This window comes from Ictidomys tridecemlineatus, chromosome 15 (assembly GCF_052094955.1).
Source record: "Ictidomys tridecemlineatus isolate mIctTri1 chromosome 15, mIctTri1.hap1, whole genome shotgun sequence".
In the NCBI taxonomy this organism is placed as follows: Eukaryota; Metazoa; Chordata; class Mammalia; order Rodentia; family Sciuridae; genus Ictidomys; species Ictidomys tridecemlineatus.
In genome coordinates, this window is record NC_135491.1 from 8,570,657 (window position 1) to 8,584,474 (window position 13,818).

Genomic DNA, 13,818 nt, shown 5'->3' on the forward strand with positions numbered 1-13,818 from the left:
GCCCTGCACACTAGGCAAATGCTCTAGCCACTAGAGATCATTATCTGGATCATGGAAAACGTACTTCCAGTCAAAGTCCTCCCATGGAGAACCAGGGCCTGCACTTCTCTGCAAGGCAGGTGCAGCCCAGCCATCCTGTGGATGACCTCATTGAAACCCTTCAGAAACCTTTTGCAATAAGCAGCACTATCACTATGTTCCAAAAAAGAAAAAGAAATATATGCAAGGGCCTTCACTCAGTGCTTATATTACTGAGCGTTTACTCTTTATCCCCAATGCCAATCTAATAATGAGGACCCAGTTTTGAGAAAAAAAGTTTTACTACTTTGCAATCAAAGGAGAAGGAAGGGAAGGAAATGCACCCAGGAACACCCACTCCTAGACTGGAAACCCAGACACTCCCAGGTGACTCATAACAGGTGATGAATAGTAGCCAGAGAGAGGACCTGAGGGACCTGTGGAATGGGGCAGGTGCAGGAGCCCCATCCACTCAGAAATCTCCTGGACCTGATTCATCTGTGTCTCCAAGGTCACGGTGCTCAGGTGCTGCAGTGGAGAGTTTCCTCAAGGCTTCTTCTAGTTCCACTTCATCTCGGGGCCAGGAACTGTCCTGGGCATAGCCCTGGAATTTCCCAGGGGCCTCAGGCCGAATTTTCCAGGTGTGGTCACGTTTGCAGGATGGACATATAAGAAAGTATGTGGTCCAGGATGCGCCTATACAGATTGTGGGGTTGCTGCATGGGCAGGAGGGCTTGGGGGGGCGTCCAAATGAATTTTTCAGACGATAAAATCTCTGGGGAGACAAAGAGGACACGGAAATATGTAAGAGGGAGTTCTCACACCTGCCTGGGCCCCAGGTGGAAGGTGCATGTAGGGGGCGGCGCTGGAACAGGGCATGTGCTTCTAATCCAGAGGTCTGCAGGGCTGAAACAGGATGGTGCGCTCCAGGCCACCCTGGGTAATGCAATATAAGGGCAGGGTGCTGGCTGGGTGGTGGGGAGCTGGTCTGACACTGGGAGCCAAGGCCCTGGGTTCTGTGCCCAGCTCTGCAAAGAGAACCAAAACACAGAGGTCCCTTGGGCTCTGGAGATCAAAGGCAAGGAGGAGATACCCAGGGACAGGACCCAGAGCCCAGCGATGGGGGGACTCTGCCAGGGGCTCCTCGGGTTTAGAGGGTGCTGGGGTCTGGGTCCTGAAAGGGCACCGGGCAACAGCCAGCAGGCAGGCAGGGCCTCCCCTGCCAGGGCAAGGTAGGGGTGAGTGGAGGAGTCCCACCTGTACTTGTTGCTCCTCTAGGCCTAGGCGGGAGGCCAGGGCCTGCAGGGTACTGTTGGATGGAAACGGGTACTTCCTGACATACCTTTCCAGTCTCCTCCTGCTCCTTGCTGAGGGTCAAAGTAGTCCGCTTTGATGCAGACGGGCCTGGGAGAAAGAAGAAAATCAGAGAAGCCCCACAGACCATCCCCAGGCACCCCCCCCCATTGACATTGCCCTGCCCTGGGCCACAGGGACTCAGCTGGTAAGGTGGGCGGCAGCACAGTGGACAGGAAGTGACACCTGGACCAGCCCCAGGGTCAGACCTGGCTTCCGCCTTCCAGCCCAGCCCTGCCCCTCGCCAGCTTTGAGATGGGCCTGGAAAGGGCTGCTGTGCTCTCAGGACCCTCGGCCCAGGGGGGCAGGCCAGGAAGGGCCCTCACCCCAGAGCACTGGGCCTGGCCTCCCGCCTGCTCTGCCCTCCCCAGCCTCTGCACTCCCCATCCCAGGGCTAAAAGCACTTTCGGGGGCCACTGGGCCCAAGCTCTGCTCAGGCACCAATGCACATCTTCACCTCAGAGTCCACATCTGAGCCCGGTGTGGGGTCCTTGCCTGTAATCCCAGGGGCTTGGAAGGTGGATGGAGGAGGAGTTCAAAGCCAGCCTCAGCAAAAAGGGGTCTGAGACCACTGAGACCAAAGGGAAATGCACTCTGGGCTTTAACTCATGGCCTGACAGCACTCAGCCCCAGACTGCTCCCTCCCCAGCCAGGTCACAGAGCTTGGTAAACTGCCCTCAGGCTCAGAAACCAGGAGCTGGTTTGAAGGTAATTAGGGCCTGCCTCAAACTCCCTGAGACTTCCTCCCATAATGAGCCTTCATTCATGAAGCCTGTGCTTTGAATGGCGCACGCTCGTCCCAAACAAGAGGCCCCCTACTCTCCAGGAACTCCCTCCTGGACGCCTCTTCAGAGACAGCCCATCTCCTGTGACATCCCTTCCAGCACAAGCCCTGGCTGCGCCCAACTAGCTCACCCATCGGAAAGTGAATTCTTTCACTCTCAGGCATGGCAGGGTTCTCTGGGTCCCTGGGAGCCATTTCCTCCACCACAGCGAAGTCTCTTCTCATCCTGTCCATGGCAGCGGAGGCTCCTGTCAGAAGAATGGGACCAAACCCTCAAGACCCCGGGCTTAAATAGCCCCCCTGCAGGCTGGCCCAGCCCTCCTCCCCCCCCCCCCCCCGCCCCCCGGGCCCGCCCTGGGAGGGGTTTCCCTGCTGGATTCCAACTTCCCCCAGGAGCTGGGGCTTGCTGTGCGGGAACCATGGGACCCACCCACACAGCCTCAGCCACTCTCCAGCCGCTTCCCGGGGTGTCCTCCTTCCTGCCCGGGCTGGAGCCCCACCTGTTAGGGCCAGGGAATTGGTCCACACCCACCTACCTGAGCCCACTCCAGTCACTGCTGCTCCAGCCTGGGGAGCCCCCAGCCTCCTCCCAGGTCCCCCAAGGACACACTCCACTCTCCAAGCTGCAGGCTGCAGGCCTAGGCTGTGACCTTGGCTTGGGCTGCTCTGCCCTGGGGCTGGGGGCTCAGGGGTGTGCCCAGGGAGGGCTGCCCAGGTCTCCTGGGGGTGGAGTAAGTGGGCTTCAGGGTTCTGAAGGGCCCCTGGGTTTGATCCAGCCATCGTTCAACCACCACGGAAAGACCCCCAACTCCAATTTAAAATACATTAAAGCAAGCTTGTAATTCCAACCAGCCGGGACTGTCTCTCCAGAAACCCGTGGGTGAGAGAACAGCCCCCCAGCTCTCTAGGAGCACAGCTTTACAGCACTACAAGTCACAAAGGGGGTGTCTTGAGAACTTACAGAGAGCAGGATTCTGACAAGCACAACCCAAAGGCAGGCAGTAGGTTAGTGGTCTCAGGGTTCAGCACTGAGGGAGTGAACTGGGGTCCAACGTCAGAATTTCTGAGGCACAGCTGAGGTTTCAGAGGGCGTGGTATCTGGTCAGGGGAAGCCAGGCATGGTGAGTTCCAGGCTCGGGCAGGCATTCCATGCAAGTTTAGAAATCACAGTAATTTATAGTAAAAGAGAAATTAACTTTTGTGAAGAGGTGACTCCCGATCTAGGAGGGAATTAGGCTGGGTTCATCACCATGCTGGCGGACCTTGTCCCTCCTGGCCTCGGATGAAGGGGACTGATGAGGGGGTCACAGACCAGGGACCTCAAAATAACTCAACCAAGTTCAAAATGACATGAAACATTTACAGATTCTTAGGACAGGTCTGTCTCCTTACCTAATACTGCTGCTCAGTGTCCTGCTGGGATACGCCCCACCCAAGGCTGGAGACACCACCCAGGTAGAGTGTCTGCCTAGCTGCTGGAGTCCCCACTTCAGTCCCAGCACAGAAACTGCCACTGTTCCTCGCCTCACCCCTTTCCACACTTCATGTACCTGCTGGGAACAAAGTGGTGACCATGAAAACAAAGTCCTGGCCCTCAAAGATGGACACTGTGGCCAGGTGCAGTGGCATGCCTATAATCTCTGGAACTTGGGAAGCTGAAGCTGGAGGACTGTGAGCTCAAAGCCAGCTCTGCCCTGGCAAGTGTTTTTTTGAAATGGACTGCTGAGAGCCATTGCCAAGTAGGAATGACGCATCGAAATCTCCTTGCCAGCGTACCCCATGTTGCTTAGAGGAAGGACTCGTGGAAATGGACATTTGAAGTGACATTGCATGTATGTTTGAGAAAGGTGACCCTGCTCAAGGGCCAGGGTGGATCCTGGTTTAAGGAGGATCCTACTGGATTAGGGCGGATCAGGTTTTAGGGAGTATCCGGCTCCTTGGGTTTAGGGCGATCCTGGTTTAGAACAATCTGGGTTTAGGGCGGTTCCAGATTAAAGGTTATTCCTGCTGGGAATAGGGCGTATCCTGCTGCCTGAGTTCCCATTGAGTTCTCATGGAACTCAGAAAGTATTTGGGATTCAAAGCCTGGTAGAGTACGTGAATTTTGCAACAGAACTTGGATTTCCCCAGAACGTGTTTGTAGAGGGCCTGTGTGAGTTCGGGAATAAAGAATTGCTGTTTGAATCTACAAAGCTGTGAGTGGCTCATGATTTTGTGCCCAGCCAGACTGCGGCAATGGACTGTTTCGGTCTCTTCCCCTCCCCCTGCTCCTCCCTAATCTCACCCCTCCCTAATCTCTCCCCTCCCTAATCTCAGGGAAACAGGATCACCTTTCTTCTCCATTTGAGGCTCATTTATCTCTCTCTGAGCACACACCCACCACAGGAACCCAGTAATGCAGACTTTGGGGAAAGGTCTCAGAAATGCCTCTCTCACATTGACAGGTGAATCCCAGCTCCATCAGGGAGCCCTGGAATGGAGCCTTTGAGTCACCTCTTAAAAAGCCCCCTGTTCCTGCGGATGGGCAGAATCCCAACCTCTGGGACAGGAGTGTCCCCTGTGTTTCTTTGCTCCCAAAACAGTAAACCTTCTTTTCCCTTTTTCTCCAAACTATCCTCGTTATTGGATTGACATGGGACAAGGACTGGCCCTTGGCAACACAGAGAGTCAGAGACCATTTGGAATAGCTGGTGGGGAGGCATTCCTTCAAATCCTTCCTCCTGGCCCCATTTCCAGGTGCCAGTGGATGGAGGGAGGTCCTCTGGCTGGAATCTGCTGGAGCAAAACAGGTAAGAACCAAGTTGGCAGAAATGTCACCAGAAGGAAGCAACTAACCCTTTTTCTCTTTTTCTTTTGCTACAGGGCCCTGAACCCAGGGGTGCTTTACCACTGAGCCGCATCCTCAGCCCTTCCTATTTTTTTTTTACTTTGAGACAGGGTCTCTCTAAATTGCTTAGGGCCTTGCTAAATTGCTGAGCTTGGCCTGCCACTTGAACCCCAGAGCCTCCTGCATTGCTGTCAAACAGCTTCAGTCTCTGATTTTGAGCCCCAAGGAGACAGGGATTTGGGACACCCAGAGAGTTGCTGCATCTAAAGGAAACACCTCAAAGACATTGAAATGCAGGAAGCACCCAGGAGCCATTATAGCTCCTGAGTGGCCAGCCCTTCCCCCCACAACCTGAGGGCAGGTATAAATGAGGGAAACCAGTATTAAAGTGTGCAGCCCCACCCCACCTCCACCTGGGTCCAGCCCCTGGCACTGGCCTCTGCAAGTATGAACACCCACACCACAGGCTGCCCTCTCTCCCTGGAGGTGGCCGGCCTTCTCCCCTGAGAGCCCATTCCTTGTCTTATCCAAAGGCGACCCTCTTGAGATTGCCCCCATCCTCCCTTGAATGAACCTGAACTTCCCAGATAAACCTCCCTGTCTGCCTTTGCCTGGTGTGTGCTGAGATCTGTTCTACCTTCCCTGCCAAGAACCCCTCTGGGCCTAGCTCTCTGCAGGATCCCCAGGACCCTTTGGAGACAGTCTTGGGTGACTGGGGGGGGGGGGTTCTGGGTTCTCTTTCAGAGCCAAGGGAAAGATCCTGCACTGATTGATCAGTGAAAGGGTGTTTCTTTCTTGGCTAAGAAGACAGTGGGAGATGAACACTGGGGATGTGTCCAGTAATTAAGTGCCCCTGGGTTCAATCCCCGATAAAAGAAAAGATGCTTTTGTGACCATAGGAGTAATATGATTGCTTTTGAGATAAGTGGGAAAAATAGGTAGATGGGAAGGACATGGAAATGTCATTTTAATCTGAGGTGCTGCCTGCCTTAGGCCTGTCACTGGCCAATTTCTGTAAACCTTCGAGTTACTGTAAAATCACCCACTTATGAAAATTACCCTGGGCGCTGTCTTGGAGCCCACCAATAAATACATCCAGTAAAGAGACATAAGCCATTTTGAGTGACCTACAATTTAAGGGACTTCCCAGGATCTCTGTTGGGTTAGACAGTGGAGACCATATCAGCCCAAGGATCCTGAGGAACCAGACCTTTTTCTTTTGAGACAGGATCTTGCTAAATTACAGAGGTGGCCTCAAACTTGTGATCCTCTTGCCTCAGCCTCCCAAGCTGCTGGAATTACAGGCGTGTGCCACTGTACCTGGCTGCTGTCTCTCTCTCTCTCTCTCTCTCTCTCTCTCTCTCTCTCTCTCTCTCTCTCTCTCTGGAGATGGCCCACATTGTCCCCTGAACGTGTGTTCCTTACTTTCCTAAGTAGATGTCTGCCTCTGCTGAGGAGGACCCCACTCACTCCCTGTTGTTGAAAAACCAGCCTCTACCTCAGAGCAAAGCCTGACCAAGGAAGGAGCATGACCTTGTCCTTGGAAAGACCCACAGAGCACTCCTAGGCACATACCCACCCTGCTGAGTTGTTTATCTACAAAGAACAGGAGAGATCTGCTGTGCCAGGTGTCCCTGACTCAGTCAGGCTAGGTGGGGACCCATAGCCACCCCCTAGCAGCCACCAATCAGCATGAGACAGGGAAATACCTGGGATGCCAGATGACCCCCCAGTAGTTTATGGTGGTTGATACCATGTTGGGAAATCCATGCCCTTCTAGGTCTGAACTAACATGGGCTAGTTCTCTTGAGTTGTTGGCTATATCCTTAACTGTTTGTCTATTGTCATCCTTTTGGATGCCACAATCTGAGCTGTTGAACTCTCCACATATATTCTTTCCTCAGCCAGTAAGTAATCTAATGCCCAGTGGTTTTGATAGTTAGCCACTCACATCTGGTCTATTGTGTGGCCAGGAGGTCAAAGGCTGTGGCAGTCTGATTAATAATGATTTCTAGTACAGCTTGTAAGTGAATAATTCTGTTTAACAAGTAAATAGGAGATCCATAGATTTAACTGCCATTTTGTGCCCAGGTATCTGGAGCATAAGTGGCAATAATCCTCTGGGGTGGCCAGTTACCTTCACCCCAAGATTGGTGACCTCCTAAATCAAGTTTCTTTCCAATGCACCCCTTTTTCCTTTCCATCTATAGTATTCCTCTGGTAGGACAGGTCCTAAATGTATGTTTTACCATCTCTTATAATGGATTGGCTTGACACATGGTTTACATGATCTCCGTGGTTGGAATAGGAGTAGGGCAGAATCCCTTAAGGTTATCAAAGGAAACCAGACTAAATAATAGACTAACAATTTGGTTAGCATAGGCTAAACAGCATGAATTAACAAAGCCAAACTAATAACACCAAACAAATCCTCGAAAACTTATATAAGCAAGATAAAAAGTATAAGTGAAATTTTGTTACCCAGAATCCAGTCAGTAGGAGTTACTGTTATCAAACCAGTAGCTAAAAGCAAACAGAGAACTGTGTATATATCTAGAAGCAAGGGGTGGCAATGCATTACAGTATAAGAACTATCTCAGAGGTTGAAAGAGTCCTGGTGGGAAGTTTATCTTTCAAGGGGCATTGATCAGCCAGTCCCTCCTGTGTGGCTGAAACAGGGCTGTAGTCTCCTCAAGCTTCATCCATGCTTAGACCAGTCAGCTTCCGGAGTGACTGGAGTAGGGCTGTTGTCCTTCTGATCCTCAAGCTTCTCCAGTGCTCCTTTTTCTTTAAGATGGTCAGCTTCAATGTTGTAGCAGCATCTGGAGAGCACTCCCATTCCGCAGCTGCAGGCGTGAGTCTGGTGTAGTGAATCCAGGGACCTGTCTCTGCAAACTTGACTGCAGCTGGGGTGGATAAAATGACAGGGAAAGGGCCCTTCCAAACAAGTTCAGGGGGTGAATATTCCATTCTTTGACCCAGACTCAATGTCCAGGCTTGAAGGAGTGTGCACCTGGGTCAAACTTACTGGCAATCTTTCTCTAACCCATTGGTCGAGAACCTGTAAAGTTTTCCCTAAGACCTGAAGCTGTCATCTCAGGGTTAATTTTCCTGTCTGTCTTAAGTCTCCCTGTAGTCCCCTAATAAAAGGGGTGGGGAATGTCCCATATATTATCTCAAAAGAAAAGAATCCATTCCTCCTAGTGAGAGTGGATCTAATCCTCAACAGTGTAGTAGGGAGCAGTTCATCACAATGTAAGTGAGTCTCCTGACACAGCTTACCCAATTGAGCCTTAAAGTCCTGTTCATCCCTTGAACTTTACCAGAACTCTGCAGCCTATAGGCAGTAAGTAACTTCCATCTGACGTTACACTCTTGGTCAGTAATCATATTATCTCTGCCCCAAAGCTGGCCCATTGTCTGAGCCAATAATCATTGGGACACCAAATCTGGGAATAATTTCACAGAGACGCATCCTAGTATCTCCCTAGCCTTTTCAGTGTGGTGGGAAAGACTTCCACCCATGAGAGTATGAACATATAAAAAACAAGTTACTTATAGCCCCGTGAGCGTGGAAGTTCAGTGAAGTTTACTTCCAAGTCTTCAAAAGGTGTCCCTCCTATAGTTTGGATTCCTGGTGGGAGTTTTGGCCCCTGACAAGGATTGTTGTGAGCACAAACCTCACATTGTTTGCAGATCATCCAGGTGTTGCTTGTGAGCAGGGGACATAGAAATGTCAACTCGGAACTGTCTCAAGTGCTGTATGACCAACACGTTTTCCTGCGAAACTGTGTTGATAAAGGCTGGGGCTAGAATCTCTGGGATGGCTATTCTGGCCATGAGAAAATCTCCATCAGGGCTGGGGATGTGGCTCAAGTGGTAGTGCGCTCACCTGGCATGCATGCGACCCGGGTTCGATCCTCAGCACCATATACAAACAAAGATGTTGTGTCTGCCGAAAACTAAAAAATAAATATTAAAATTCTCTCTCTCTCTCTCTCTCTCTCTCTCTCTCTCTCTCTCTCTCTCTCTCTCTCTCTCTTTAAAAAAAAAAAAGAGAAAAAAGAAAAAGAAAATCTCCATCATCCACCTGGGAGAAAATTTCCTTTTTCAGTCTTAAATCACTTACTTTCATGTTGGGAGTATGTTGGCTCCCTTTCTGTTAGCTAGTCGGCCAGGCAGAAGGGCAGCATTTAAACCTGGGACTGGATTTTCTTTCCGTTTCTTGCAGACAGCTAACCTGAACTCTCTGTCAGCTCTCCAGTTGCCCTGAGAAACCACAGTGTTTCCCTTTTGATGACCTCGGCAATATATAATCACAGCCTTCCTGGGAGCCCACACTGGGTCCACAAGTTTAAGAATTTCTTGCCTATCCATTATATCCCCCCCTTTTTTTCTCCTGAGTTAATTAGCCTACATAAGGCCCTATGGACATGAATTTGAGTCTGTAAATATCTAAAAAGACTCCTGTTGTCAACTGAGGTGCTTGAGTCAAAGCAATAAATTTTACTTTTTGTCCTGAAGTTCCCTGAGGCAGAGGTTCTGCCTCAACAGTAGAGTCCAGAGTGACCACTGCATACCCAGCAAAACATACCCCATCTTTTATGAAACTGTTTCCATCTGTGAAGTACTCTGCATCAGCGCCCTTTCGAGGCTGGTCTGCCAGGTCTGGTCTGCTGGAGAACACTTCACCCATGACCTCAACATATTAGTGATCAGGTTGTCCAGGTCCAATGGGCATAAGAGTTGCTGGGTTTAGAGTTCTGACGACCTCATCCCAGATACATGGGTTTTCACATAACATGCCCTGATATTTGACCATTTTTTAATTAGTCAACCAATAATGTCCTTTATATTTTAACGATGTCAAAATTGAATGAGGAACTCTGACAACCAGTTCTTGTCCCATGGCCAGTTTATCAGCTTCCAACACCAGACGAGCTGTGGCTGCAAGGGCCCATAAACAAGGTGGCCAGCCCTAGGCTACAGAGTCCAGCTGTTTGGACAAATAGGCCACTAGAGGGTGCCATGTCCCCAGCATCTGAGTCAAAGCTCCTATAGGTACTCCAGACCAATCATGGACATACAGAAAGAAAGGCTTCCTGAGGTCAGGGAGCCCTAATCCAGGTGCACTGGTGAGTGCTTGTTTAATGTCCTCAAAGGCCTTTTGTTGTGTTGGCCCCCACATCAGAGGATCTCGTTCTCCCCCCTTTGTGGCTTTATAGACGGCTTTTGTCATAACTGAAAGTTGGGGATCCGTACATGTCTGAACCTAGTAGCCCCCAAGTATTCTCTAGTCCAGTGGCAGGTTGAATAGACTGGAATTGAGCAGATCTCATGTTTGTTTTGTGGCCCAGTTTCTATTGTTGGTTCTGTTGCTGAGTCGGATGGTAACCAAAGTATATGACCTTTTTCTTGATAGATATGGGCTTTTAAGTCAGAGTCCAGTGCTGTCCCAATGATGGTGTACTCCAGCCCCTGGGAAGAACTGCCATTTAGGGAAAGGAGGCATACATAGAGCCCCTGGCGCTTTAAGATGCAGAAACGTTTTTTTGTTGTTGTTGTTGTTTGTTTTTTTTTTTTGTTATCTCCCAGTGCAGGATGTTGGCTGCTGGGATTCTCCAACTCTTAAATCTGATGTAAATCTTAGCAGAGGCTGATGACCTGGGACATCATTTGTATAAAAGGCACCGATGTCACTCTCGCCGTGGGCCATCTGCCAAGGTTGGAGGGCAGCGGTGCGGGTCCGTGCAGGTCCCCGTGAGGCAGCCACATGTGCCCACCTAGGTGTTGCTCTCTGTGTGGTTTTCTCCTCTTGTCAGGTGGGAGCTGCTCTAACTGTATATAGGAGCTGCCCGCTTGTGTTTTGTTCAGGTGCCTGGGCGCACGGGGCTCTGTGTTCCTTCCTGCTGGTGGCTCACAGCGTGTGGCTTGGAGCCGGTGACAGGTCCTTTTGGAGTGAGCGCCCTATGGCCCACTCCTGGCTGTTAACATGAACATATTCCGGGTTCATTTGGGGCTTGCAGCAGCTGGGCCCTCCTGAAGCGCTGGCCCCCGTGCATCTGATGCAGTCTGTGTCTCTGGGACCCTGCCATATTCGTCAGTCATCGACTTCTGAGCAAGTCGAAGAAACCGAAAGGAGGGGCTGGGGCCAAAACATTCGCTCCTTCTCTGTTCAAGGCTTAGCTTTTGAGCACGGCAGTGGGTGCTTGTCCGCCGGGGCCATTGGAGGCTTCCCCTTTAGTCTGGCCACACTTTTTTTTTTCCTTATAAACATTTGGACCCTCGGCTTTGTTCTAGTGAGACCCCCTTGGAGTGACCTCTGGGTTTGTGGTGAGGGCTGCTGTAAGTGATCCATCCTCCACCTCATCTTTCTGCTCTGCCTGTCTTTGAGGCTCTGGATCTCGGCTGATGAAAACTGTGGTGGCCACCTTAATCAGCTCAGAGCACACTTCTCAGTAAAGTCCTCTAGGATTGTAATTTTTGGCAAAGGGCTCTCTGAGCCTAGCCCCTAAAAGCTGCATTCATCACCTGTTGCTTGCACCTGTGCATTTTTTTCATTGACAAACTTGCATTTCGGCTGCTAGTTTGTATGTTGCCCCTCCTCCCTTGGGCACCTCTGGGCAGGGACAGGGACAGCAGAGGCAGTGGCCTGGACATTTAGCTCTGAGTCAGTTGGGCACATCTCTGTTGATCATTGCTGCCAGTGTCATAGGGCAGAGGGGCCTTAGGCAGATGTGGGGCCCAGTTCAGGGCTATGGAGGGTGCGAGAGGGAGACGCTGGAGCAGCAGGAGGCTTATCTGGGCTCTGTTTGTCTGCAGATGCCTTTGGCTTAGGCCAGGCTCAGGGCTGGCTCCGATCCCTTCTAACTCTTGGGCACAGACAGTGTGTTTTATTATTTTTTTCCCCTTTTCTTTTAGACTTCCTATGAGGCCTCTTGACTTCTCTTTATCTTTAGCCCTTCTTCTTGTTGGGCCCATCCCTGGTCTGGATCATGGGCTGCCCCAGATCAGTCCTGGCCCAGGGCTTCTCCGTGGAGGAGGGAGCAGGATTCCTCCAGCTTATGAGCTCTGGGGGGAGAAAGGCCGCACACAAAACGGCCTCGTCCCCCTCAGGCGTTTCCCTCTGGTCAACACGGGCAGGTCCTTAGTCCCTTGCGGGGGCATCTGGAGAGCTCTCATCTGGGCTGTGGCTCTGGTCTCGGGACAAATCTCCCACCTTCATCTTGGGAGGTGAAGAGTCTTTGGTCCTAGGAAGCCTCTGGCTCTGAGGACATCACAGAGGACGGAATGGCCAGTACTGGGGCCATCATTTGTTGCCTCTGAGGACGAGGGGGCTAGGGGACAGTCTGCTGTCCCAGTGTCTTGGCAAAGTTGGTCCCGGGTCCTCTTCTGTTCCCTTCCTGTCTTTCCTAGTCAGGTTTTCTGTTTAGCTACTTTCCGCTGGGTCTTAGAGACCACCATGCTCCTGGCTAACATCAGCTTGGACTGTCCATCTAGACAGGCTCTCAGCCAAGGCGGCTGTTTCTGTACTATCTCTTCACAGCAATCCATGTAAGAGAAATGGTTCAGGGGTTTCAATAACAATCAAAGGACCTCAGCAATGACTCTCTCATCTAAAGGTCCTTCTGGTGGCCAGCCCACGTCTTGGGTGAGCTACTCTAATTCACAGAGTGTGCCACCTTTGTGGAGTGAGTCTCACCCACAGTTACCAGGAAAACCTTCCTCAAGGTCTCTAACACACGTTTCAGAGGCTCAGTTTCCTTAGTGTGCCTCCCGTGGTCCACCCTGCATCGGTGTCGCACACTGAGAACAAAACACACTTAGGACAAGACTCGCTTCGTCCATCTCCGGCCGCTCCCCTCGCGGGGACTTAGGGCCCTCTTAGCCTTGCAGGTGGGAATCAACCCCGACCTGGAGCTTTCACCTGGACGTTGGTTGGTGAAATTCCGCCATAGACTGTATGAGGGGCCACGGAACCTCGGATCAGGACTCTGCACTGGCTTCGGCCCTCGGGTTGGGTAGGAGGTGGGAACCCTTCCCTTTGTCCGTCTCATTCCCACACTTTCCCACAGACATGGCCAGGACAGAATTTCCATACCGCCCAGATTCCAACAATTCCAAACCAAACAGAAAAGGGAGTCACGGTGGGTGTCCCCTCTGCTCACTGACCCCGAACAGAGGCCACTCGGGGGACTCCCCAGGTCTGTTTCAGCTCCAACCATTTGGAGGGCACTCGGGACCCATCAGAGGGTGATCAGGCCTCTCTTCCACCCACTTAGGCCTCGAAGGGGAGTCAGGTGGCTGCAAACCAAATGGACCCGGGTCCTACCTGTTCAGCTGGGCGGTGCTCCAGACCCTAATTCTGTGGGTCCCGTTGTGCTCCAGGGTGGCAGCCCCAGGGCACTAAGTGAGTGGATCCTTCTTTAGGCTAAGAGTGGCCTGGGTGTGCCAAGAGGAACGCTGTCCCCCATCACCCCAGGGAAGCTGGTCCCCTGAGACAAGAGAGGCACGATAGCCTTCCTTACCTCCTCTGTCCCACCTGGGGTGCCAAAAATGTTGTAGGGACAAACGAGGCAAGGCACCGAAGACAGCAGGAAACAGTTTTATTTGGCTGCAGCCAGGTTCAGGGGGCACAGCCTTTGCTGTATTCAATCAATCTCCTGAACCCCAAGTTCAGGGAGTTTCAGAGTTTTATACCCAGCGTGTAAGGGGAGGGGCTCAGAAGTTCACATCTGCAGAAGTTCACATAAAAGCAGCTTTTTCTCTCACTGTTCTGGGCAAGTTAACCCTTCAAGGACAGCACCTGAGAAGGGGAGAGCCTCTTCTCCCCTCT

General features: G+C 51.5%; 1 protein-coding gene and 1 long non-coding RNA gene across 6 annotated transcripts; both read right to left on the reverse strand.

The window, feature by feature from the left end:
• Positions 1–301: 301 nt before the first annotated feature.
• On the reverse strand, positions 302–2,439 carry LOC144371047 (uncharacterized). The gene is made up of 3 exons (XM_078033258.1): positions 2,287–2,439; positions 1,361–1,422; positions 302–793 (listed from the first exon to the last, which is right to left on the reverse strand). Exons 1-3 carry the CDS (start codon positions 2,387–2,389, stop codon positions 491–493), a joined length of 468 nt encoding a protein of 155 aa, XP_077889384.1. The 5' UTR covers positions 2,390–2,439; the 3' UTR covers positions 302–490.
• Positions 2,440–2,502: 63 nt separating this feature from the next.
• Positions 2,503–13,818, reverse strand: LOC144370739 (uncharacterized). Of its 5 annotated transcripts, XR_013430667.1 has the most exons (4): positions 13,315–13,817; positions 8,875–8,944; positions 3,548–3,708; positions 2,503–3,253 (listed from the first exon to the last, which is right to left on the reverse strand). It is a non-coding gene; the product is annotated as an uncharacterized LOC144370739 (long non-coding RNA). The 5 variants fall into 5 exon arrangements; XR_013430670.1 differs by lacking the exon at positions 8,875–8,944 and having other exon boundaries at positions 3,548–3,705; positions 13,315–13,816; XR_013430666.1 differs by lacking the exon at positions 8,875–8,944 and having other exon boundaries at positions 13,315–13,815.